General features: G+C 51.1%; 1 protein-coding gene across 10 annotated transcripts in view; it reads right to left on the minus strand.

Moving 5' to 3' along the window:
- Window positions 1-13,814, minus strand: part of SSBP3 (single stranded DNA binding protein 3) — a 182,282-nt gene extending 168,468 nt beyond the window's left edge. For 5 of the 10 annotated variants that reach the window (XM_064372388.1, XM_064372387.1, XM_021667734.2 and 2 more), the window contains exons 1-4: window positions 10,303-10,406; window positions 9,216-9,288; window positions 8,935-8,996; window positions 6,289-6,373 (exon numbers count right to left, since the gene is read on the minus strand). In XM_064372388.1, the coding sequence (XP_064228458.1) occupies window positions 6,289-6,373; window positions 8,935-8,996; window positions 9,216-9,288; window positions 10,303-10,358 (276 nt within the window). In that variant the 5' untranslated portion in view covers window positions 10,359-10,406. Of the gene's footprint in view, window positions 1-6,288; window positions 6,374-8,934; window positions 8,997-9,215; window positions 9,289-9,622; window positions 9,642-10,302; window positions 10,748-13,663 lie in introns of those variants that run through there. The other 5 variants (XM_064372389.1, XM_021667738.2, XM_021667736.2 and 2 more) reach the window with 3 other exon arrangements.
- Between the last annotated feature and the right edge of the window lie 8,556 nt (window positions 13,815-22,370).

The raw sequence follows: 22,370 nt of genomic DNA on the forward strand, positions 1-22,370 counted from the left end.
AGCTAACGAGGGCATGAAACCGAAATGCAAACCTAGATTTCTGCTGATGCCAAGAGCTGCACACCCTCCGGGCCTTACCGCTTAGCTATGCAGCGGCCACATGTGGGAGTGGGACAGGACCACTCTGCCCAATACAGATAAGGGGCACAGACATCTCAGGAGAACGTTAATCAGTTCCAGTCTGTGACAGGACTGCCAGCTCTGCCCCTTTTGAGGGTGCGAGGGTGAGACAAGACGTCTGGGATGGGTGGTGGGTTGGGAGGTTTAGGATCAATCCTCCATGGATACTGAGGGATGACTGTACTGTATTACTTAACCCTCACAACCACTATGCAAAGGAATCACCAGTCCCCCATTCTACAGATGGGAAAACTGAGGACCCCAGCCAGGAAATGAAGATCCCTGACAATTTCCAACCAGGAAATGACAAGAGTAGAGACTAGAATTCACACGGGAGTCCAAGCCACCAGTCAGAACACAAACCCTTTAAAATCCAGAGGATTCAAAACCCAGGAAAAGAAATGCGTAACACAGAGAGAAACATTCCTAAAACTCATCTTGCTAAGGTTACAAAAAACGCCATTACCCCAGCAAATCAAAAACAAACAATCGTGATCATCTATTTGCTGTAAGCTCCCAGCAACATGTATTAAAGAAGTTTATGTGAATCGTCTAATGCACTTGTGCCATGGTCAGAATTATTACCAAGCTAAAAAAGATTAATTTTTCTAAATACTCTAAACCCTCAGACACTATTATAAAGGCTACAGCTAGTGTAACATTTCTGTTATCTTGGCTGACAGACCCCCAAGCACACATACCTCCCTGCCACTCTCCCTGTTAAGGCTTAAATACACACATTCACATACAGAGGCAGGGAAGCCAAGGGAAGGGGGCCAGGCACCCTTGACCTGAGGTCCCCACTCAAGAACCTGCCTCCCTCACAATACTGAGACGACCTAAGGGCACTGTGGGGAGAGCTGGGTGTCTCCCAGCTCCCTCTGAGTGCTGGCTGGCACAGAGCTGACTCTCGGTCCAAGTTTGCAAATGCTTAGCTAACAAAGATGGCATTATGCGAAAGGTTGCTGCACGCTGCTGGTCTGGGAGTTCAAATGAAGTGACCACTGCCAAAAACTTTGTTTGGGTCCCCACCATTCCCCCGCCCCACCTCCCGCCTTGAAATAAAGGGCAAGGATTTGCAATTTGGGGTCTTGCCGCCACTTGAAACCCATTAAGGTGGCTGCGTTGCTCGGGTTCTGGCAAAATGCAATTCCAGTTTCTCTCATTTAATTTTTAATTAACTACCGATGGAAGAGTCTGGCAGCCTCTAGGGTTAAGAGGAATTGCAGAAAACAGGGCGGGAGCCTAAAGAGGGGCCGCAGCCCAAAGCCTATGCTCCAAGGGGAATGGAGGAGAGGAAAAAAAAGAAAAAGTGTGTACGTTTTGTATTTTTAATCTGCCACACAAGGGTGCCAAGGGTCAGAGCCAAAGGCAACGCCATGAACTTGCCAGGACCTCTGGGGAGATAGCTAGCCTGGCTTATCACAGGGCAGCACACTCCCCCAGCTCCCTGCAGCCCAGCTGCAGGCATTCTCCACCTATTCCTGCCTGCACTGCCACCCTCTCGTCCCCCTCCCTCGAAGGGGTTCTGGCAGGCATGGACACTCCCGGCCTGGCAGGAACCTCAGCTCAGCACATCCAAGGAGAGCCCTCTCAAATATCACTTTGCTATTTCAAACCCACCAAGGACGCTGGACCCCTGCCACACAGCCACAAATACCTCAGCGCCTGCCCACGCCCACAACTCTGGGGCACTTTCCTACTTTAACCAACCCTCCTCAAGGCAAAGTCTCCCCTCTGCTAAGGGAGGAGTCAGCAGAGTCCTGCTGGGATGGGAGCACAGGGCCAGGGAGCCAGCCTCACTGAGGTGGGGGCACACAACAGCCAAGATGAAAGGGACCTCATGTCTTCAGACGAAGGAATCTGAGGCAAGCAAAGAAAATGCATCAAGTTCATGGAATTCCATGTCCATTTCACTCCTGAAGTTCTTCACTGGGAATCACAGAGGGGCCTCGAGTAACAGCTGTCCATGAACCTCCTGAAACCATGGATGAAGTCCCCTTTATGAAGGCTTTCTGGAAATACTGTCCATAGCTTTTATCACATTTCCCCTGCCAAGAGTTAAGAGTCGCTGCACCACAACAAATCCCCTTCCCAGAGTTCAGGTCTCGCCTCTGCCAGTGACTCTGCAATTCACCTTGTAGGGGCTTCCATTCAATTCTGTTACGTTCATTTCTTCAGTGAACATGTAAGGGGCACCAACCAGCATACCTGATGCCAGGTATGCTTCAGGTCAATTGCAAATACCTTCCCTCTGTTTCGCAGGGATTCTCTATCGAATAAGTGTCAACACAAGCTGAGAGGCAGAACTAGAAAGATGGAGAATTTCTAGTCTCAGCTCTGCCACCACCTGGCTACTTGCCCTCGGACAAGCCACCTAAACTCTAGGGTTCAGTTTCCTCATCTGTAAAATGGGAGTGAGATTTTATAACAAAAACCAACCGACAAGGCAGCTGCAAAGTGAAAATGTGTTATCAAAAAGTACAGCAGACATGTGGTGTAAGAATCCATCACTATTCTCTGGTCTCTTTGGCTCAAAGGCCACTCATCTCTTGGCCTTCCAAATTCCACGCATTTCTTCACACCAAAAGGAAAACACAAAATTAACTACCACATAGAGGAAAAGAATTGCTTGTTGTTTGAGAAGGCACCAAAGACACTTCCCTGCAGCTCCACCCTGGAGAAAGTCAAAGCAGAGAAGGCAGCCAGGATACCACTGGGCCCACAGTAAAAGACATTCATGCAACTGGAAGTGTCCACGCTACAAAAGGTCAGGACCCAGACAACGGTGTCTAAGAGAACCCAAAGAGATGCCTGAACCGGACCCCACGGGCTTTTGCCAACACTCTGAGATGCACTGCTCTGACTTGAAGGCAACAGCAAGGAAATTACAATGGGACCGTGACCTTCCTCCCATTGCCCCAGGACCTCTTCTGGTTTAATGCAAACCAATTTCTCAGAAGAGTCCACTCCAGACTGAGTTCCCCAATGCTCCCATTGCCCCTGTAAGCACTTCTTACCCACCAAAGATGGGTCTTGGCTGCACAAACTTCCCATACCCTGAGAATCTTTGGATCTCCTTGATAGAAAACAGAGGGCCAGGCCGGGCGCGGTGGCTCACGCCTATAATCCTAGCACTTTGGGAGGCCGAGGTGGGTGGATCACTTGAGGTCAGGAGTTCAAGACCAGCCTGGCCATCATGGTGAAACCCCATCTTAAAAAAAAAGAAAAAAAAGAAAAAGAAAACAGAGGGTCAGTCAACAGACACACTGATTTACACTCTACTTGATTTTCTAAAAAGTAGTTACAATAACTAGTTAATTGACTTTAAAACCACCTTGTTCAAGAGCACCCACAACAATTAAGTATCTGAAAGAACACCATTCAACACTCACTGACCCCAAGTGACTTATTCATTCTTCCTGTGACCTTAACTACTTCATTCAATCAGCATCTGTGCCTGCTACATGGAAGGTACTGTGGGAGCTACAGAGATGAATAGTTCACAGTCTCGACCATGGAAAAAATTAATAGGCTGTAGCCAGAAAGACAACCCTAAATGAGAAGTTAGCTGGAATTGTGCAAACAAGTGGTACTTGCCATGGGCCTGTAGGGCCAAGCCAGGCTGTGTTCGAAACACCCATTCTGGAGTCAATCACACCTCCGTGTGTGCATTCTAACTCTACTACTTCCCAGCTGGGAATTAACCTCTGTATACCTCAGCTGCTTCATCTGCAAAATGGAGTAAACAACAAGCCCTCTCTCATCAGGTCCTTGCAGGGTATGAGGGACTGAACCTACAGCAGTTAGCAGAGTGGCCTAGCACATGGAGAGCTGCCAACAGAGGCTTTGTATAGGTGGTTTTTATAGACTTGGAGATGAAGGGGTGATCACAGAATGCAAAAAAATGATCTCGTAAGTCCTCCAAAGATGAACAGGATTTGAATGGGTAAGAGACGAATGCATTCCAGGGAAGAAGAAGGAGTCAGCAAGAAGCTACTGCAATCATTCTAGCAAGAAGGAATGAAGGCTAAGTAGACGGTAGCCACAGGAAGGAATAAACTAGATAAAGACTTGTGAAAGACAAAGAGAAAAGAGGGTTCCTTTTCCTAATTTTCTTAAGTTTTTCTTGGTTTTCCACTTGCTTCTCCACTGTCAAGCCTCCAACTCAATGCTACCTGCCTTAACTCCTTCATAATCCCCATTCATCACTCCATCCCTCCTCCCACATGATCTGACTCTCAGGCCACATGATACCAGGTGGAGCCCAATTCAGGAAAATAGGTTTTTACATCCCCCAGGTATGAAGTGTGGGCCTCAACCAGGGTGACCTCATCACTTAGTAGTATCTTCTAAATGTCAACGCCAACCTCAGTGATCTCTACACAATTCTACTGCCATTCCTCAGCAAACTACTGAAAGCAACCCCATGTACAAACTTTCACTGTCGCCATGTTGTTTCAAGATTGAAGACCACACCACAAGTTCCCAGAGTCTCAAATTTATAGAGCACCAAACTTGGCTGAAATCATTAACTTCTCTGAAAGGTACACACAAAAAATAGCATAGATATGCTACCTCAAGAGAATGAAATAGACACGCCCACCCATCCACGGATTCTAAAATGAAACCATTTGTATCATAGTCAAAAGCTAGCAACAGTGTTGGCTGTTCATAGGTTTAGAAAAAATACCATGCAAGATTTTTACTAGGTAGAAAGGTCAAATTCACCAACTATTTTCATATGGCTGTTACCTCTTAGCCTCCCTGAACATCAAGTTCAGGAAACCCTATCATCACTACGGGATTTTCCCAGAAGAACCGTATCATAAGTGAACCAGTCACATCTCCTTTTCACTACTATGTAAGTTTACCAGACCAGAAGTACCATTCACCAGCTTCTCTTTTTCAGCCCTAGAGAGGGCACAAGAACTGCTCAATTTCCTCAGCATTCCATTCCGAAAGCATTAACTTTTCAGTCACAACAAAACTGCATCACATTGAATATTCTCAAAACCAGTGGGCCACCAGCTGAGTCTCTAACTCCTAATACTACAGAAGAAATTTTCACCATGAAGACATTGCTAGTCATGGGATTTGACCACTTGTGAAACAACCAGATGAGTTCTGGTCTCCTAGCCAATTTCAGCCTCCACATGCAGAGAACTCAGATGGCCGGGCCAAGCAGGGAGGACCTGACGACATTCAAGAAACCAACTCCCATGGACCCATGGATTCCCAGGACCATTCCTCCCCACTGCAGGCAGAAGAGCAAGACCAATTAGATCACCTGCTATATGGACACACTTAACCACCTACAGGGCTAACAAGAACTGAATGGAGGCTATGGAAGACCTTCAGACACATCCTCTTCCATCTCCCCAAGACAAGTCCTAACTCATTTCATGAGATGTCAAGTCTGATTCTAACCCAGGTTTGAAAGCCATGTGTGTGTGTTTGTCCCCTTCGAGGACTGCTATCGGAGATGGATAGATGGCAGACATCTCTCTTGTAATAATTTCCTAAATCTTAAGAAACTCATCCCAGTGGAAAGTGAGTAATAGGATAGAAAGAACTACCATCTGATGATGTTAACTATCTTCACAAGAATATTTTGGCCACAAGGTTATGAACTAGCTGAGGATCTCAGTGTACAAATCGTCTTAGTGGATACCACATGAGCCTGCCCACACCAAACACACACACCACCCTCCCGTAATTTGAAAGACTGCTCTCTAGAAAGTAGAGCAAGAGTCCATTCCACCAAATTCTCACTCAACTCCAAAAACACAAGTTTCATATTGGGTTTGCTTGTTAGAATTTTTCTCTTAAACCAACACTAAAAAGGCTTAGTCCCCTCTCAGCTAACTGTTCACTCTTAACATATCACATAGTTCTGAGTCCCGTACAACACCATTTTATTCTCCAGACAGATATCTACACAATTTTGCATCATTACAACATTATGAAACACCGTTCACCAAGTTAGAACACCGCTGGAGAAGGGTACCGTGGGGAGGGCTGCAGAGAGGTGGGCAGGAGAACAGAAAGAAAGGCAAGGAGAAAGTAAAACCACTGCCAACTGGCTGTGTATTTGCTTTTCGTACTAGAGAAGTTAGAGCTATCCAACCCTGTAATTATTGCTAGGATTAAAAATTTGTTACTCACATAATCATGAAAGGCTTTTGCTTCACTTGAATGTTCACAAGTGTCTCTCCTTTCAGGAGCTGCACAGTAAAGGTCCCAAAATACACTGCAAGGAGAAAAATAAAATAAGATCAGGTTACTAATTATTACTTGTGTACACAATGGCAAGTGCACAACGCATGGCGCTAATAGTACTAGGTCTCGCAAAGGCTCCGTCCCACCATATCAGCTCTCATTGGGCAAGCAGCCTAGAAACCAAAACACATCCAACTTCTTCTGGCAAGCCAGGCAACATTCATGGGAGTCATAGTTCTTATATATCAAATACCTACTACGTGCTGGATATCTCACACCCATATTACTTGCGTCTACCATGTACTGTAAGGTAGGCAATTTTCTCTCCACTTTACACAAGGGGCAACTGAAGCTCAAAGGGGTTAGTAGAACCCACTCATGGACGCCCTAGGGATGAACACGAATGTGGATAAGAATCTATACTGGTCTCGTCTCTTCTTTTTACTACCCAAACCAAAACGCATAAAAAAGCTTCAAGTGCCAAAGTCAGGGCACAACTATCATTCATATTTATAGCAACCTGGGAGATGCTGGCAATAAAGGAAACTTTACAGGTTCTAAATCCCAGAGCCCGAACCTTCACTCTTCCCACTTCACCCCCACTGCCACCCCAGCCCTCCCCCAAGGAATTCTCATGCAAGAACAACTCCTCCCCCACACACACCAAAAAACACCAATCAATTAAGCAAAGGACAGGTCACAGTCAACCAAGCATCTAGTCCTTTCACATTGCAATAGAGGGCCCTCTTCAGAGAAGCACCTGTCAGCAAAGGGAGAGGATGAACGAAGCAGGCCTAGAAACACCTCCCTCACCCCCTACTAAAGATTTTGTATGGTCATTCTAACACTCTGTATTAAAATGAGGACAGACATACAAGCCCTTTGTCAACCAATAAAGCCCTATACAAACATGGAGTAGTCACTGATATTAACAAGGGGTCTAAGAAGAGCTCGAGGCCCAGGGACAGAACCAGCTTAAAGGGTAAAGTGGGCACCAAAACCAAAGTCGGACTCCTGGCACAGTGCTCTTGTCCTCGTCACAAATGGCCAGCTCTGCAAGTCATCAGACAAGCATCTCACTCAAGGTGTGTGAATAATGCAGCTTGCCCCTCACCAGACAAGCTCCACTGCCTCCTCCCGCTCCAGAAAGCTCGGGTCATTTGCTCAGTGTCAAATGGCACAAAGCAACTTCTAACAAACAGGACCACAGCCACTCAAAGCCACCACCGCCCAGGCCCAACACAGCAGACTCTACGTTCCTGCGGCTGAGATAAAGATGGAGAAGTTTCAGGAGATTCCGGATATAACAGGAAAATCAGGGACTTCCACTAGCTGCCGAAGAGGGCTAGAGAACATTCCTTTCTGTCTTCTGGAACTGTACACATCTGATTACCTCCTCCACAGGTTGAAGGTTTCCATCACTACAAATTCCCCGGCCCCTTCTAAGTAACCGTCACTCGTAAGCCTAAGTTTCTACAAAACCCAAGCTGATCAGAGCCACCAACTCCATCCACACATTCCCTCCAAAAACAGCCACAGAAAACCTATCACCCACTCCTACAGGTGGAATCCTTCCGCCACACAAATGCCTCCAAGACCGGCAGTTCCGAGGTTGGCAGAAGTAATTAAAAACTCATTTTCTTTGCACAAGTTAGAACAGACACTTCATCCTCCGGCTGTTCAAAGAGACTTGAAACAGTAACCTGAGCTGGCAGGTAAACCAAGATCCCAACAAACGTTTCACTGAATCCATCAAAATATCAAAAGCCACTCTTTTCTTTTCCCAAAACGATGTCAAAGACCCCACCAATCAGTCCCACAAAACACCCAGCTTATACACTTAGGGCAACTGACTCGGGCTGATCCTAAGCTCCCTCCTGCCTGTCACAAACCCAACAGAGACCATGATAGCCCCACACCCAAAGGACACAGAGGCCTGGTGACAGAGTCACAGAGAGTGAGAGCCCCTAACTGCAGGCACTGTGAGGTCGAATCTGACCAGTTAAGGTTCTACGTAAAACACCACTTTGCGGTTTTAGTGGGGGAGAGGGACAAGGAGCTCCCGGAGGAAAGGAAGGACCAGTCAGTCTGAATCAGTATCTTTAAAGGAAGTGGCAGCCCTTTCTTGCTTTTTCTCAGGGTGCCTGGAAAAAGCCCCGGTAATGTCCTTTCTTAAGGATGTGAGCTCCGAAGAGAAAAAAGGACAGGCCAGTTGTAAAACAGACCTGGTATCCCCTCCACGCCGCCCCACCCCCACTCCTCTAATTAAAGCAACATGCAGAACTGACAAAAATCCTCCAATGTTTTTTCAAATCCCCTGCCTAGAGCCCAAGAGTGAGATGTAAAAGTAAGGAGTTTCTACCCCAATACCACGGATGGTTTTCTTATTTTTCCCCCAAAACTTTAGGCAGCATCCTCTTCTGCCCTTTTCCTCCTTGGCCAGCCAGGCCAGAGCGCCCGGAGGTGCCCTACTGTGGGCAACGCGGAGGGCCACAGGGTGGAGGGCCTGCTCCATGCCTCCCCTCTTTGTTCACTTGGACCCAGGGCTCGGAACAAAACACACACACATGCAAAACTATCACACAAACTTACCACCACCACGAGTGCAAAAACCCAGGCGGTTCTCCCAACGTGATGTTTTTTTCCCATCGAATCTGGAAAGGAAAGAGCAGAGGCAGCTTAGATGAGCAGAGAGGAGGTGGGCTAGGGCTTCCCAAAACCAAAAGGCTGGGAAGACCAACTAACAATAAATGCCAAAAGGTGATAAAAATTCAAAATGGTGGCCACAGTGGCTGCTCCTGAAAACAAAGGCTCTAAGAATAGTGGGGAGGGGGGGTGTCAAGAAACTGGATGCTGGGGGAAGTCCCACTCACCTCCGACAAGAAGGTCTGTGCAGATTTCTGTGCTCCTACATGCAGTAAATATTCGTAGACGTATAAAGCTAACCTGGAAAGTGGGCAGGGGGCAGAGAGAGAGGAAAGGCGTCAGATCCCACCGGCGCTCTCAGGACCTTGCTTTAGCAGGCTTTGAGCCCTGTCTGCGCCGTCCCATTGTGGCCCCCACCAGAGGTAAGCAGCTAGCTCACCCCAAACGAGGCCACTAGGTAGGAACGGTTAGGCGATGGAGACCAGAGAACGCGTTCCCTCAAGCCGTCAGGGGTGGAGACCAGCCCCCAAACTCGAACTTCCAAGTGGCGTCGGGGGCAAACCCACCCGGGCTCCTCAAACTCGCGAGTCACTAGACCCCACAGCCACCTTACCTTTCCCGACCCACTACTCACTGCGCTCTCCGCAGCTCTGGAGATCCGGGGAGACTCGCCCTGGACTCCCGGGCTTGGCGCGCTCTGGAGAGGGCAGCAAAGCGCTACCCTCGTCACCTCCCCCCGAACAACTGTCCCCCAAGCCTGGGGCCAAGCCGGCGCCACCGTCGCTGCCCAGCCCGGCATCCGAGGACGCGGAACCAGTGACGAAGCCGAGGGCAAGGAAGGGAGTGCGCTCCCGGCCGAACAAAGCCCCCGGCACGCACTCTTCACGCCGCGGGCGGACAAAAGGAGGCTTCGGGGCTGCAGAAGCCACGCGCCCCCTGCCCGCGCCCGGTGGGCAAAGTGCGGCCACCGCGGCGAGCGTCCGGTTGGTGTGAGCGCCCAGGCTCTCTGGCGGGACCTCGCCCACCACTCACCGCGGACCCTGGCGCCGGCCCGCGCCAAGGCCAGCAAGTGCCCCCCTCCGGCGGCTCCCCCCGCCGCCCCTTCCCCGATCCCCCAACCTCCGCCGGCTTCCAACAATGGGCTCTCCCACGCCGCCCACCGCGGCCTCCGGGAAAGGGCCAGGCAGGCGGCGCCTGGACCCGGGGGCCCGAGGGCGCAGCAGCCCCCGGCCCTCGACCGCCTGCCCACCTGCTTCCCACCGCCCGCCCGTAGTCCGGCGGCGGCGCGGCCACCACTTGCAAAATAGGGCTTACTTTTCCCGAGCCTGCCCGTCCGAAGGCACCGCCGAGCCTTTGCCTTTGGCAAACATGGTTTGCTGGGAAGAGGACGCCGAGCCTCGCCGCCGCCGCCGCCGCCGCCGCCGCCGCCGCCGCCGCTACAGCTCCGGCTCTCCCGAGCTGCCCCTCGCTCCCGGCCCCCTCCCCGGCGCTCGCTCACTCGCTCTCTCGCTCGCTGGCGCTCTCCTCGCCGCGCTCCCCTCCCTCCCCCCGAGGCGCTGGCTCCGCGCTCTTTCCAGCTGTCAAAGCGTCAGCCCCGGCCGCGGCCCCATCGCCCTGGAACTCCTCCCGCGCCGGCTCGGCCTGTGGTGCCGCCGCCGCCGCCCGCACGGCCGCCCGCTCTCCGCTCGCTCGCGCGCCCGCCCGGCTCCGCCTGCGCCGCCCTCTGCGCCTCCGGCACCGCTGCCGCCGCCGCCGCCGCTGGTCTACTTGGAGCTCAACCGAACGTGGCTACCCGGGCGAGGGAGCGAGGCGGGCGGCAACGTCCCGCGATGGATGGCCGCCTGGGCCAATCGGCGCTCGTGGGGGCGGGCCCGGGCCGGCCGAGAGGGACGCCCTGACAGCGCCGGCCGCGGCAGTCCCCGCTACGCCGCCTCCGCGGAGCCGCTGCCTGCTCCTGCGGGCGAACTGGGGGCGTCCGGGGGCGCGAGCCTCTCTTTTCCGTCGCCGGGGAGGGGGGCGACGTGGGTCGGACTGTGGGCACCCTGGTCTCCTAGCCCTAGTGAGGAGGGGGATCTGACCGGCGCTCCCTGCGGCGCGGACCACTGGGGGCCAAGGGGGCGCTGCGGCAGCGTCCGATGGGAGGGGGTGCAGACCCCCCAAGCGGTCGCCGCTCGCTCCCTCCCGCCACGTCCCTTTCCCTTATCTGCCCCTCACCTCCCCCGCCGCGGCCCGCGCCAGCCCAGCCCTTATCTTGCCCTCCCCCGCCTCGGTTGTCCTCCCCCAGGGCTTCGACCCCGACCCCCTCCCCAGACTCCAGCCCGTCCCCAGCCCGCCCCGCCCCCGGGCCTCCCTTTCGCCCAGTCTGGCTTCCGAGCGCCGGGCCCGGGGCTCCACGCTGAGAGCTGGGCGGCTCGAGCCGGCGCCAAGGCGCGCGGCTGCTCCTTTACTAGATCATTAAAATACTTTGGAAAACCCCAAAGTGGAGCCGCGCGAAAATGGCCCTTGGTGTGCTTTGGGAAGCCGGGGGCGGGGGTAGGGGACAGGGGACTTGGGCTAAGAGGAGGGAGAGTGATTTTTCCCAAATTTACAAGGTTTGCCAGTCCTGGCAAGTTAGCCCCTCGGCTTCTCCGCGGGAAAGGGTGCCACTCGGGAATGAGGGGGCGTCACCTGGGCGGCCCGCGATGCGCGCCACAGAAATCTGCAAACTTCAAATAAATGGAGCTAAATTGGGGAGTGGGGGACAAGAGTCAAGCGTAGGGGGAGGGGAAGCTTCCATTGTCAGTGACCCAGGTGTACAATGGGAAATTGGGGGGGGGGGCTGGCAGAGTGACCCAGCTGTTTGCTGCTGATTCCTGTCTGCCCACGCCGAGAACCCAGAAGATATACTGTGTGCCCCTCATAAGAGACTTAAGACCAGATACCAGCGAAATAAGGGAAGGCTCCCCCATTTTCAGACTGTTTTTAGAGCGCGGTTCTCTTTAAATGTGATAAAACACTGTCGGCACTGTCTCTTTAAAAGAGTCAAGCAGAAAAAGCTGTGTAAGCGCTGATTGGCTGCCTGTTTGGATACATCTTTAGGGGAGCCTTGAAACTGTTAGCCTAGGTTGATTTTTTTTTTTTTTTTTAACTGCGCTGTTCCAATAAACAAGTAACGCCCCTCCCCCTAACATGCCTCGCACCAAACAATTAAAGGATAGGTCAGTGTCCTGGGGAAAACACGTTTCAAGTAGGAAAACTCAGAACTAGATTTCAGCAAAATAAACAATTATTCCCTACCATTAAAGTTTGCTTATTTTGATCTGTAGAAGAGAGAAAAGGGGCTTTTAAAAGAAATGCCCCGCAGCAAAAGGATCTGCATTGGTTCGGAAAGGAGACTCGGTGAATTTTTGGAATAATATTCTACTCAATGTAACAACCTCCCTAAATTAGAATACAGCCAGGCACTGCAGACACCTCTGGACTCACTCAGCTCTCGGCCAGGACCCAGCGCTCACAGGGGAAAGGGGCAGAAAAAAGGCAGGCTGAGCCCTAGTTTATGGGCGTCTGTGCGCTAGTCCCTATGTTAAAGGTTGTTTTGTGAATGAGGGAAGCATGGAGGTTGAGAGTTGGAATACAAGGATAGGGGAGAAAAGGAAATAATTACAGTTATTTTTCCCCTAGGCGGTTTAATTTAATAGGGCTAACTTAAGGTACCTTAGAGCCCACGCTAATTAAATTGGCCTGCTCATACCCTTCCCCTGGACTTCCTTCTATTTTGAATGGGCTAGGAATGGCCAGGAATGGCTTGTCAACAGACTGACTCACAAGAAGCCTGACTCATCTTGTGTCTGCAAGGCCCACAAATTATGAGTATCGGTTAGATCCTGGCTGAAAAAAAAAGAAGACACTGCCTGTCTCCGACCCTACTATGACCCAGGACTCTACCAGGTTGGCCATGTCCCTATCAACTTCATGGCTGCAACACAAGCATATCTATTTGGGCATCAGTTTCTTCATCTGGCAAATGGCAAAGGGAGGTTAGAAGATCTTCAATATCTCTTGATAGTCTGATGTGCTACAACGCTAAGACTTCCCTTCTATATTTTTCTCTCCCTACCACCACCCTGGAAAAAGGACTAGCACCTCCTTTCCAAGCATGTGGCAAGAAGAGAGTGGTACAGTTCAGAGACCCTGTGCCAGGCACTCTGTCTCTGTGGTCAGCCCTTTGCTGGAACTTGACACAGCAAAGCTTCACGTTGGTTGGTAGATTCCTGGTTAGAGCTAAAAGAGATGGTGAGAGGGCCTGGGCAGAGACAGCAGGGAGATTGTCTTAGCCACCCCTCACGACCCTGCTGGCTAGAAGGGAGCTAGCTGAGGGGTTCCCTGGAAGCAGGACCACACAGCAGCCCTAACTAGGTGTGTGGCTGCTGGCACAATTATCCAGAATGTGGACAGATCAGAAGAAAGTCTCAACACCACCAACAGCATTCAAGGCCCCAGTCTCCTTTTCCCCTCTGCATCCCCCATGCCCCATCTTTGGGCCTGCTGTCTCTCTTCCTGGAATGCTTCCTGCCCCAGTTCCCTTCTTCGACCATCCTTTAAGGCTGACATCCCCTCCAGTGCTATCTCCTCCACGAAAACGTCCCTGCTTTTCACTCCTGGAGCAAAACCTATCCTTCTGTCCCTCCAATCTTACCTCGTTTCACTGGCACCATTCGTTCTCCCCATTGTGGTAGCCACTTGTTTACTGCCTGTCTCCCCCACCAGACTGGGAGGGCAGGATCTCAGTTTGAGTTATCTGTGTATGTCCAGCACACAGCACAGGTTCAATACCTGTGTGTATATTAACACTCAAGGTAGGCACCAGGAGCCCCGGGGGACCTAGAGAGGGAAAACTCACCCCAAAGTACTGGGCCCAGTGGGGAGATAAGGAACGGACACCACCAACAATAGGGTTCGATAAGGCCACTCCCTCGGCTCAGCCCCACCCTCCTAAGCTACAGCCACCTGGAACTCTGTACTTTGTTTCCTGAAAGGCCATGCCATTTCACACATGCACCCTGATTCTCATTCTCTCTGTCTCTCTCTCCCCCATCTTTCTCTTGCCTCCCTCTCTTCCTTTTTTCCCTTCTTTCTTTCTTTTAGGACATGTTTATTGAACACTTACTATGTACCACGCACTGTTCTGAGCCCTGGGTGATAAACCAGACAAAAATCCTTACCCCATGGAGCTTACACTGTTGTGAAGTCCCCTGCCCAAAGCCCCCTCCTGTGACAGACTCCCACCAACACTTCTCAGATCCATCCTGGAGAGGCAGCGTCTCCTTCGGAGAGCCTTCCCAGATCCCCTCTCTGAACTCCCAGTTGGGGGCAGGTGTGCCCTCCGTGTGTCCCCACTGCATGGGTATGGTTCAGGGGTACATCTTCCCATGGGAATATGACTCCTTAGGGTCAGGGAATGATCGTCATTCCCTGGGGGACCCTCAGTGCTCAGCAATATGGTGAAAGGAGCAGAAGGACAGATGAAGAACTGGGTAACTAGATGTTGCGGGACCTTCAGGTGAGGTGGGAGCGAGGAGGGAGAGGTGAATTCCAAGCTTAGTCTAGAAGGGCCGCTCCTTCCTCTCTCGGGTGTCAGAAACTGGGGCAGCAGAAATCCAGGGCTTTGGGACGAGATGGGTGGGGTCCAGACCTCCAGAAGCAGGTGGTTTAAGGAAAGGGACTTCAGGCCCATGAACTCATCCCAAGAGACTGTGCTTGCCAAGGATGCCAGAAGACCTACCTTGTTCCCTTTCCCTGGTTCAGAGCTCTCTTTCCGTGTTCCTTGCAGCTGCTAGGAGGATGCAGGCTCCCCTGGGGGCTGTTTCAGTGGAAGCTGAGTATCCAGCCCTTCCCCCTTCTGTACCCGCAGCACTCAGTCCTAGAATTGCATGGGGACACCTCTGATCAAAACCTTGGGGGTTTGGACAGGCTTGAGCCCAGGCCGGTCAGCTCTGGTTTTAGCAGAAGTTTCCCTGGGCGATCAGGGGCCTCCACAGGAGGAGTACAAAATCCAGCACCCAAAGACCTGGCTTCACTGTCTCACTGAGAGACTTTGGGCAGGTGACCTTCCCTTCTGAGCCTCAGCATCCTCTCTGTGCACTGAAGACATTAATGCCTATGCCAAAGGCAGGCTGGGAGGACAAAGAGACATAAATGATGAGGACTCACCCACTAGGCTGTTAGTGTTGGCTGAGCCCAAGGTTCTGATGATGGAGAGCAGCCGCTTGGGATGGTTGTTTGGGTGCTCAAGGGAGACAGTAATTGGGGAACTGTTTTGAAAATGGTAAAAGATGATTATTCATGGCCAGCAAACAGAGAGGTGCTAAGAAAGAAGTGGATTTAAGTTTAAGATCAAATGTGTTTTGAAATGTCTTCCAACGGACACATACTTGTCCTGAACCAATTTGTCACAGCAAAACAAGCTTCAAGTACAGAATTGGTTAGTTCAATCTGAAAGCACCTATGTGCTCAGCCTTGTTTCGTTTTGTTTTTTTTCTGCCTATTTCCTTCGTAAGAATTTAAGCATTTGGGCCAGGCATGGTGTTTCATGCCTGTGATCCGAGCACTTTTGGAGCCCGAGGCAGGCAGATCACCTGAGGTCAAGAGTTCCACGCCAGCCTGGCCAACATGGTGAAACCCCGTCTCTACTAAGAATACAAAAACTAGCCAAGTGTGGTGGTGCATGCCTGTAATCCCAGCCACTCAGGAGGCTGAGGCAGGAGGATCACTTGAACCCAGGAGGCAGAGGTTGCAGTGAGCCGAGATGAGGCCACTGCACTCCAGCCTGGGCAACAAAGCAAGACTCCGTCTAGAAGGAAAAAAAAAAGAATTTAAGCACTCTGGCAGGGCATGGTGGCTCACACCTGTAATCCCAACACTTTGGGAGCCCAAGGTGGGAGAATCACTTGAGCCAGGAATGCTGGGAAGTGCAAGAAAGCAGAAGTCACGGCCCTATCCCCAGTAGCTGGGGAGAGGAAGCTAACACCAGTCACAGCCTCTCCCGACTCTGCCTCTCCAGAGCGCCCTAGCCTCTGAGTTCCCTGAGGCTGGGACTGGCCCTGCTCTATTTTCATTCACTTGCCAAAACTTTGCTCCTTCTGGTGCCTCTGCCTGGAACAGTCCTCTCACAGGTAAAGGCTTCACTCCCTCCTCATTTCCTCTAGGTCAAATCACCAGCGCCCCTCCCAAAGAAACCTCTTTAGAATGATAGCTGCCCTCCATCCTGTTGTTTTTCTCCATTGTAGCTGTCACCACCATATATATATATATATATATATATATATATATATATATATATATTTATACTTATTTCCTTCATAAGAATTTAAGCACCACGAGGCAGGGCATGGTGGCTCATGCCTGTACTCCCAGGACTTTGGGAATCTGAGGTGGGAGGATCACTTGAGGTCAGGAGTTCGAGACCAGCCTGGGCAACAAAGCAAGACACTGTCTCTACGAAAAAAAATTAGCCAAATGTGGTGGAATGCACCTGTAGTCCCAGCTAATTGAATGGCTGAGGTGAAAGGATCACATGAACATGGGAGTTTTATCCCCACTTTTTTTTTTTTTTGAGACAAAGTCTCACTCTATCACCCAGGCTGGAATGCAGCGGCGTGATCTCAGCTCACTGCAACCCAGGTTCAGACAATTCTCCTGTCTCAGCCTCCCGAGTAGCTGAGACTACAGGCGCCCACCACCATGCCTGGCTAATTTTTGTATTTTTATTACAGACAGGGTTTCACCATATTGATCAGGCTGGTCTCGAACTCCTGACCTCAGGTGATCCCCCTGTCTCAGCCTCCCAAAGTGCTGGGATTACAGATGTAAGCCACCACGCCCAGCCTAGCGCCACTTTTAATCCAAGTTTTTTTTGGTGGGGTGGAGTGGACAGAGTCTCACTGTGTCATCCAGGTTGGAGTGCAGTGGTATGATCATAGTTCACTCTACCTTGAACTCCTGGGCTCAAGCGATCCTCTTGCCTCAGCCTCCCAAGTAGCTGGGACTACAGGAGTGCACCATGATGCCCAACTGATTTTAAAAACTTTTTGGAAAGACAGAGTCTCGCTTTGTTGCCCAGTATGGTCTTGAACTCCAGGCCTCGAGAGATCCTCCTGCCTCAGCCTCCCAAAGTGCTGGGATTATAGGCATAGCTACAGTACTCAGCCTATTGCCACTTTAGAACAGGTACTCAGTTAAAAAAAAAAAAAAATTGTTACTTTTTTTTAATAAAATGATTCTTTTAACGAGGGCTTCCTAAATTTCGGGTATGGGCTGGGCATCGTGGTGGGTGCTGAGGACGCCGTGGTGAACAGCGTGGTCATGGTCTCCTTTCTGGTTTTTTTGTTGTTGTTGTTTTTGTTTTCCTTTTTTTTTTTTTTTTTAAAGATGGAGTTTCACCATGATGGCCAGGCTGGTCTTGAACTCCTGCCCGCAGGTGATCCACCCACCTCGGCCTCCCAAAGTGCTAGGATTACAGGTGTGAGCCACCGCGCCCGGCCCATGGTCTCCTTTTGCCTGGAACTTACAGCCTAGCAGGAGAGGCAAGGGTTAATTCCATAGGCACTCAGATAAATAAGTCATTACAAACTGTGCCAGTGCTAGGAACCACGGATAGAGTGTGCTGTAAGAGCAAATAACAGCAGGGCTGCCCTAGTGTGGGAAGAGACGCTGGTCAGGGAGGACTTCTCCGAGGAGGTGACATTTGAATGCTAGAGGAAGTGTGGGAGTTAATCTTGCAAAGGCAAGGAGGGATGTCCCAGGCAGGGGAAGGAAGTCTCGAGCAGGGAGGAGCCTTGCCAGGTGGAGTTACTGATAGCTGGTCCTTGTAGCAGGAGCAGAATGCCCAGCAGTTCGGCAGGTGTCCCTTGCCATGGTGTCAGAGAAGCCCCAGGGCAGAAAACGAGAGCTCAGTTGGCATCCGTGAATAGAGATGCTGTCGGGTAACACTGCAGGAAGCCGGTTACTGTAGCAATATCTGGAATCAGACCTGGGCTGACCACTTCACACCCATCAGCATGGCTGCTGTAACAGAACAAAAACAGAATGTCGCAAGTGTTGACAAGGATATGGAGAAATTAAAATCCTTGTGCACTGTGGGTGGAAGGGAAAGTGGGATAGCCACTGCAGAAAACAGTATGGTAGTTTCTCAAAAAATTCATCATAGAATTATATATGATCCATCAATCCCATTGCTAAGTACATACTCAAAAGCGGGGAGTCAAACAGGTATTTGTACATCCATGTTTATAGCAGCATCATTCAAGGGCTAAAAGATGGAAACAACCCAAATGTTCATTGAGAAATGAATGGGTAAACAAAATGTGGTACAAACATTGAATGAATATTATTCAGCCTTTAAAAGGAATGCAGTTCTGGCCAGTCGAGGTGGCTCACCCCTGTAATCCCAACACTTTGGGAGGCCAAGGTGGGTGGATCACTTGAGGTCGGGAGTTCAAGACCAGTCTGGCCAACATAGTTAAACCCTGTCTCTACTAAAAATTCAAAAATTAACTGGGTGTGTGCCTATAGTCCCAGCTACTTGGGAGGCTGAGACAGAAGAATCGCTTGAAATCGTGAGGTGGAGTGTGCAGTGAGCCAAGATCACGTCACTGCACTCCAGCCGGGGCGGCAGAGCAAGACTCCGCCTCAAATAAATAAATAAATAAATAAATGAAGGAAGGAAGGAAGGAAGGAAGGTAGTCCTGATACATTCTACAGCATGGATGAATGTTGAAGACATTATGCTAAATGAAATCAGCCAGACCCAAAGGATAAATACTGTGTGATTCCATTCATATGAGGTACCTAGAGTAGTCAAATTCAGAGAGACAGAGTAGACAGGGGGTTGCCAGAGCCTGGGGGAGGAAGAAGTAGGGAGTTAGTCTTTAATGGTAATAGAGCTTCAGTTTGGGAAGATGAAATGTTCTGGAAATGGATGATGATTCCATTGGTTACACAATAATGTGAATGCACTCAATGCCACTGAACTGTACACTATAAAATGGTTACAATGGTAAATTTTGTTATATGTTACTGCAATTTAAAAAAAAAAAAAGAGGTGATGACCCAAGCATAACACATGGGAGAGACTCACGGACATGACGCACAGTGACACAACACACACCTGTCTGAGCATCAGAGGTTCCCATGCTCCTGAAACCCTCTTCTCACACAGTTTCGGGGCTCTACCCTCTCCTGGTTTTCCCTCTTCCTCTCGGGCTGTTCTTCCTGTTATCCTTTAATGGATTCCTTTTTCTCCAGCCTCCTCTAAAAATATTATTAGTCAAAACTATTGCTGATACAGTGTTACATAACACGCAGCCCCCAAGTCTCAGTGGCTTATAATAAAAGCCATTTATTTCTCACTCACAGGTCTGCAGTCAACTGGGCAGCTCTGCTTCAGGGTACAGCTTGAGTCTGTCCCACGGGTCTCCCATTCTGGGGCACAGGCTGAAGGGCAGAGGCTGCCTAGCATGTTCTTTCCAGAGTAAAAGGCGCACCAGAGGCCAGGCCAACTCACGCAAGCCTCACATCCGCTCCCAAGTCACATGGCCAAGCCCGGCATCAATGGGGCAGGAAGGGGGAGTGAATGTTTGCTGAGCAGTAATAAAATCTACCACAAATGGGCTTCTCACAGGCTCTGTCCTGGACCTTCTCTCTCTCTCTGGGCAAGTTCATCCAAGCACATGGCACTGATTGCACCTGAACCTCAATGACAATGACTCCTGAATCCATCCCACTGGCCCAGATCCTTTTTTCTCAGCCCCAAAGCCATGTGTGTTCAGTTACAGAGCGTTTCCATCTGCCTGTCCCTCTGGTGCCTCAAAATCCGTGTGTCCAGAGCTGGCCTCATTATTTCTCCCCGTCCAATTCCTATAGTCAGTCTCCATCTCTGTACCTGGAACCAGCACCCTCCCACTGGGTGGGGAGAGCACGCAGAAGGTGGCATGTGTACCAGATCCAACTGGCCGAGCTTGGCACTGGCTGGGAGTGAGAAAGAGGAGGATCAGAGACTGGCCCCCTGCTGTGTGGTAGAGATGGTTGGATCCAGCCCTGGATTGTTGCACAGCCCCTAACTGGTCTCCCTGGCTTCAAAACACTCCCTTTCTCACCTACCCTCCCTTCCCCAGCCAGAGGGACATGTTTAAGGCACAGGTCTGACCATGTAATGCTCCTGCTTAAAGCTCTTTGGGAATCCCCATCTCATCCCAAATGAAGCCCAAATTCTGCAGCAGAAAGATTCAAGGGCCTTCATGATCTGGCCCTGCCTCCCTCCACAGCCTGTTACCTGTCGGGGGATTGTCCTGGATGTGGGGGATGGGTGTGTGAACAAGAGAGCTGTGGTCCCTGCTTCCTGGGGGTTTGTCATCTGTGGGGAAGCAGATGACTGTTAGTACCTACAATCCAATGTGACAAGAGGGTGATGGAACCCACAGGCCCGTGTAGTGGTCACAGTGCAGGGGCGCTAAGCCGCTCCAGGGCCTCAGGGAAGGTGGCTGGAGGAGGTGACCTTCCTTGCTCAGGCTGTAATGGGAATGGATGAGCACTCTCAGGGGGAAGCTAGGGACAGGCTCTGAGGTTTGCCAGCAGGGCTGATGCAGGAGGAGCCAGTGAAGGAGACCAAGAAGGACTGCCCAGAGCCACAGATGAGGAGGCAGCCCAGGGAAGACAGCGCCTCTGGGGAGAGTGGCTGAGCAGCAGAGAGCATGAACACGGCTTTTGGAAGGAGCTCTGTGAGTGGCGCAGTTGGCCTGCGTAGAGCAGTTTTAGGGGAGTGAAGAGGCTGGAACCAGACCCGGCAGTGGAGGAGTAGAAGGGAGACAGGAGACAGAACGCAACGAAAGAATGGGAGGGAGAGAGGAGACAGCAAGTGTGGACACCTCTTGGGCTAAGAGACAGCCAGCAACCAGAGGTTAAAGTGTTGCTGTGTTTTGCTGGGAAGTGGGAGACACTAGAACCTGCACGAATGCTGACTGCAGGGAGTCCATGCAGAGGGCAAGGCTGGATGAACTGGCTGGAGGTAGAGGGCAAAGCTAGCATGGGGTGCCCGCAGTCTAGGAGATAAGGCTGTCCAGGGGAGATAAGCTTGGAGCTGTGGCTTTGAAGGATGAGTAGGAGTTTTCTAGGCAGACCAGCAGGGGTAAAAGGATCTCAGACCAGGGGAACAGCATGGGCAAAGGCACAAAGGCGTGAAACACCCAACATGGTTTTGTTTGGTTTTTGGGGGTTTTTTTTGAGATAGAGTTTCGCTCTTGTTGCCCAGGCTAAAGAGCATTGGTGCAATCTCGGCTCACTGCAACCTCCACCTCCTGGGTTCAAGCGATTCTCCTGCCTCAGCCTCCCGAGAAGCTGGGATTACAGGTATGCACCACCATGCCCAGCTAATTTTGTATTTTTAGTAGAGACGAAGTTTCTTCATCTTGGTCAGGCTGGTCTCGAACTCCCAACCTCAGGTGATCTTCCTATCTTGGCATCCTAAAGTGCTGGGATTACAGGTGTGAGCCACCATGCCTGGCCCAGCCAACATGTTAGAGCAATGGTTGGTTCAGGGGGTATACATGGGGCCCAGGAGGACATGGTGATAGATGAGGCTGGAGAGGTGACCGGGAAGCTCTTGCTTCTGTGAACTCAGGACCCAGCCTGAACACCTGTGGACGCTGAGGGACGCCAAGGACAGTTTTCTGTTCACCTCTCTGTTGCCCAGTACCTGGCTTACATATGTGCTGAATAAATGAAGAATCCATGTTTTGTGGCAAAGCATAACAGAGTAATTTCATCCTGAGGATGAACGTGCTGGAAATGGCAAGGTTCCTTCATCTGAGTCACTCATTCCATTCCAACTGTGTGCCGGACACTGCATGGGTGGAGATCCAGAGGTCAGCACCAGATGTCCGAGGAGTGCCCAGTAAAGGCTGGTTCTGCCCCTGTGGAGCTGCGTGTTCAAAACCTCCCTTCTAGCCATCCCTCCTGCAGGGGCTCCAGCCCTGCTTCCCTCCCCTGCCAGCCTGAGGTGGGGGCTGAGAGGACTCCAGAGACACATGGATGACACATTGAGTGTGCCAGTCAGTGGCCCTCGCACCCTAGCAATCTGGGGCACCCAGAGCAGAGCTCGCAGGCTCGTTCTCTGATTCTGATTCCTGTTTCCACGGAAACAGACATCGGCAAACGTCAAAGTCCCAGCTTTCAAATACAGGTCTCTTCCAAAACTTACTCTCACGTGATTCATAGGCTCCGCAGTTGCGGGGGCTGCGGAAGCCTCTGAGAGCACCCACCCCCCCACCTTGCCGTAAAGGTCGTAGCTCCCAGTTGAATGCTCTGTCCTTTATCTGGCATTGCTTCCAACCTGGGAGGCCCAGGAAGCC

The sequence above is a fragment of the Aotus nancymaae genome, unplaced genomic scaffold, assembly GCF_030222135.1.
Source record: "Aotus nancymaae isolate 86718 unplaced genomic scaffold, 86718_ANA_hifiasm-v0.15.2.pri h1tg000007l, whole genome shotgun sequence".
NCBI classification, from domain to species: domain Eukaryota; kingdom Metazoa; phylum Chordata; class Mammalia; order Primates; family Aotidae; genus Aotus; species Aotus nancymaae.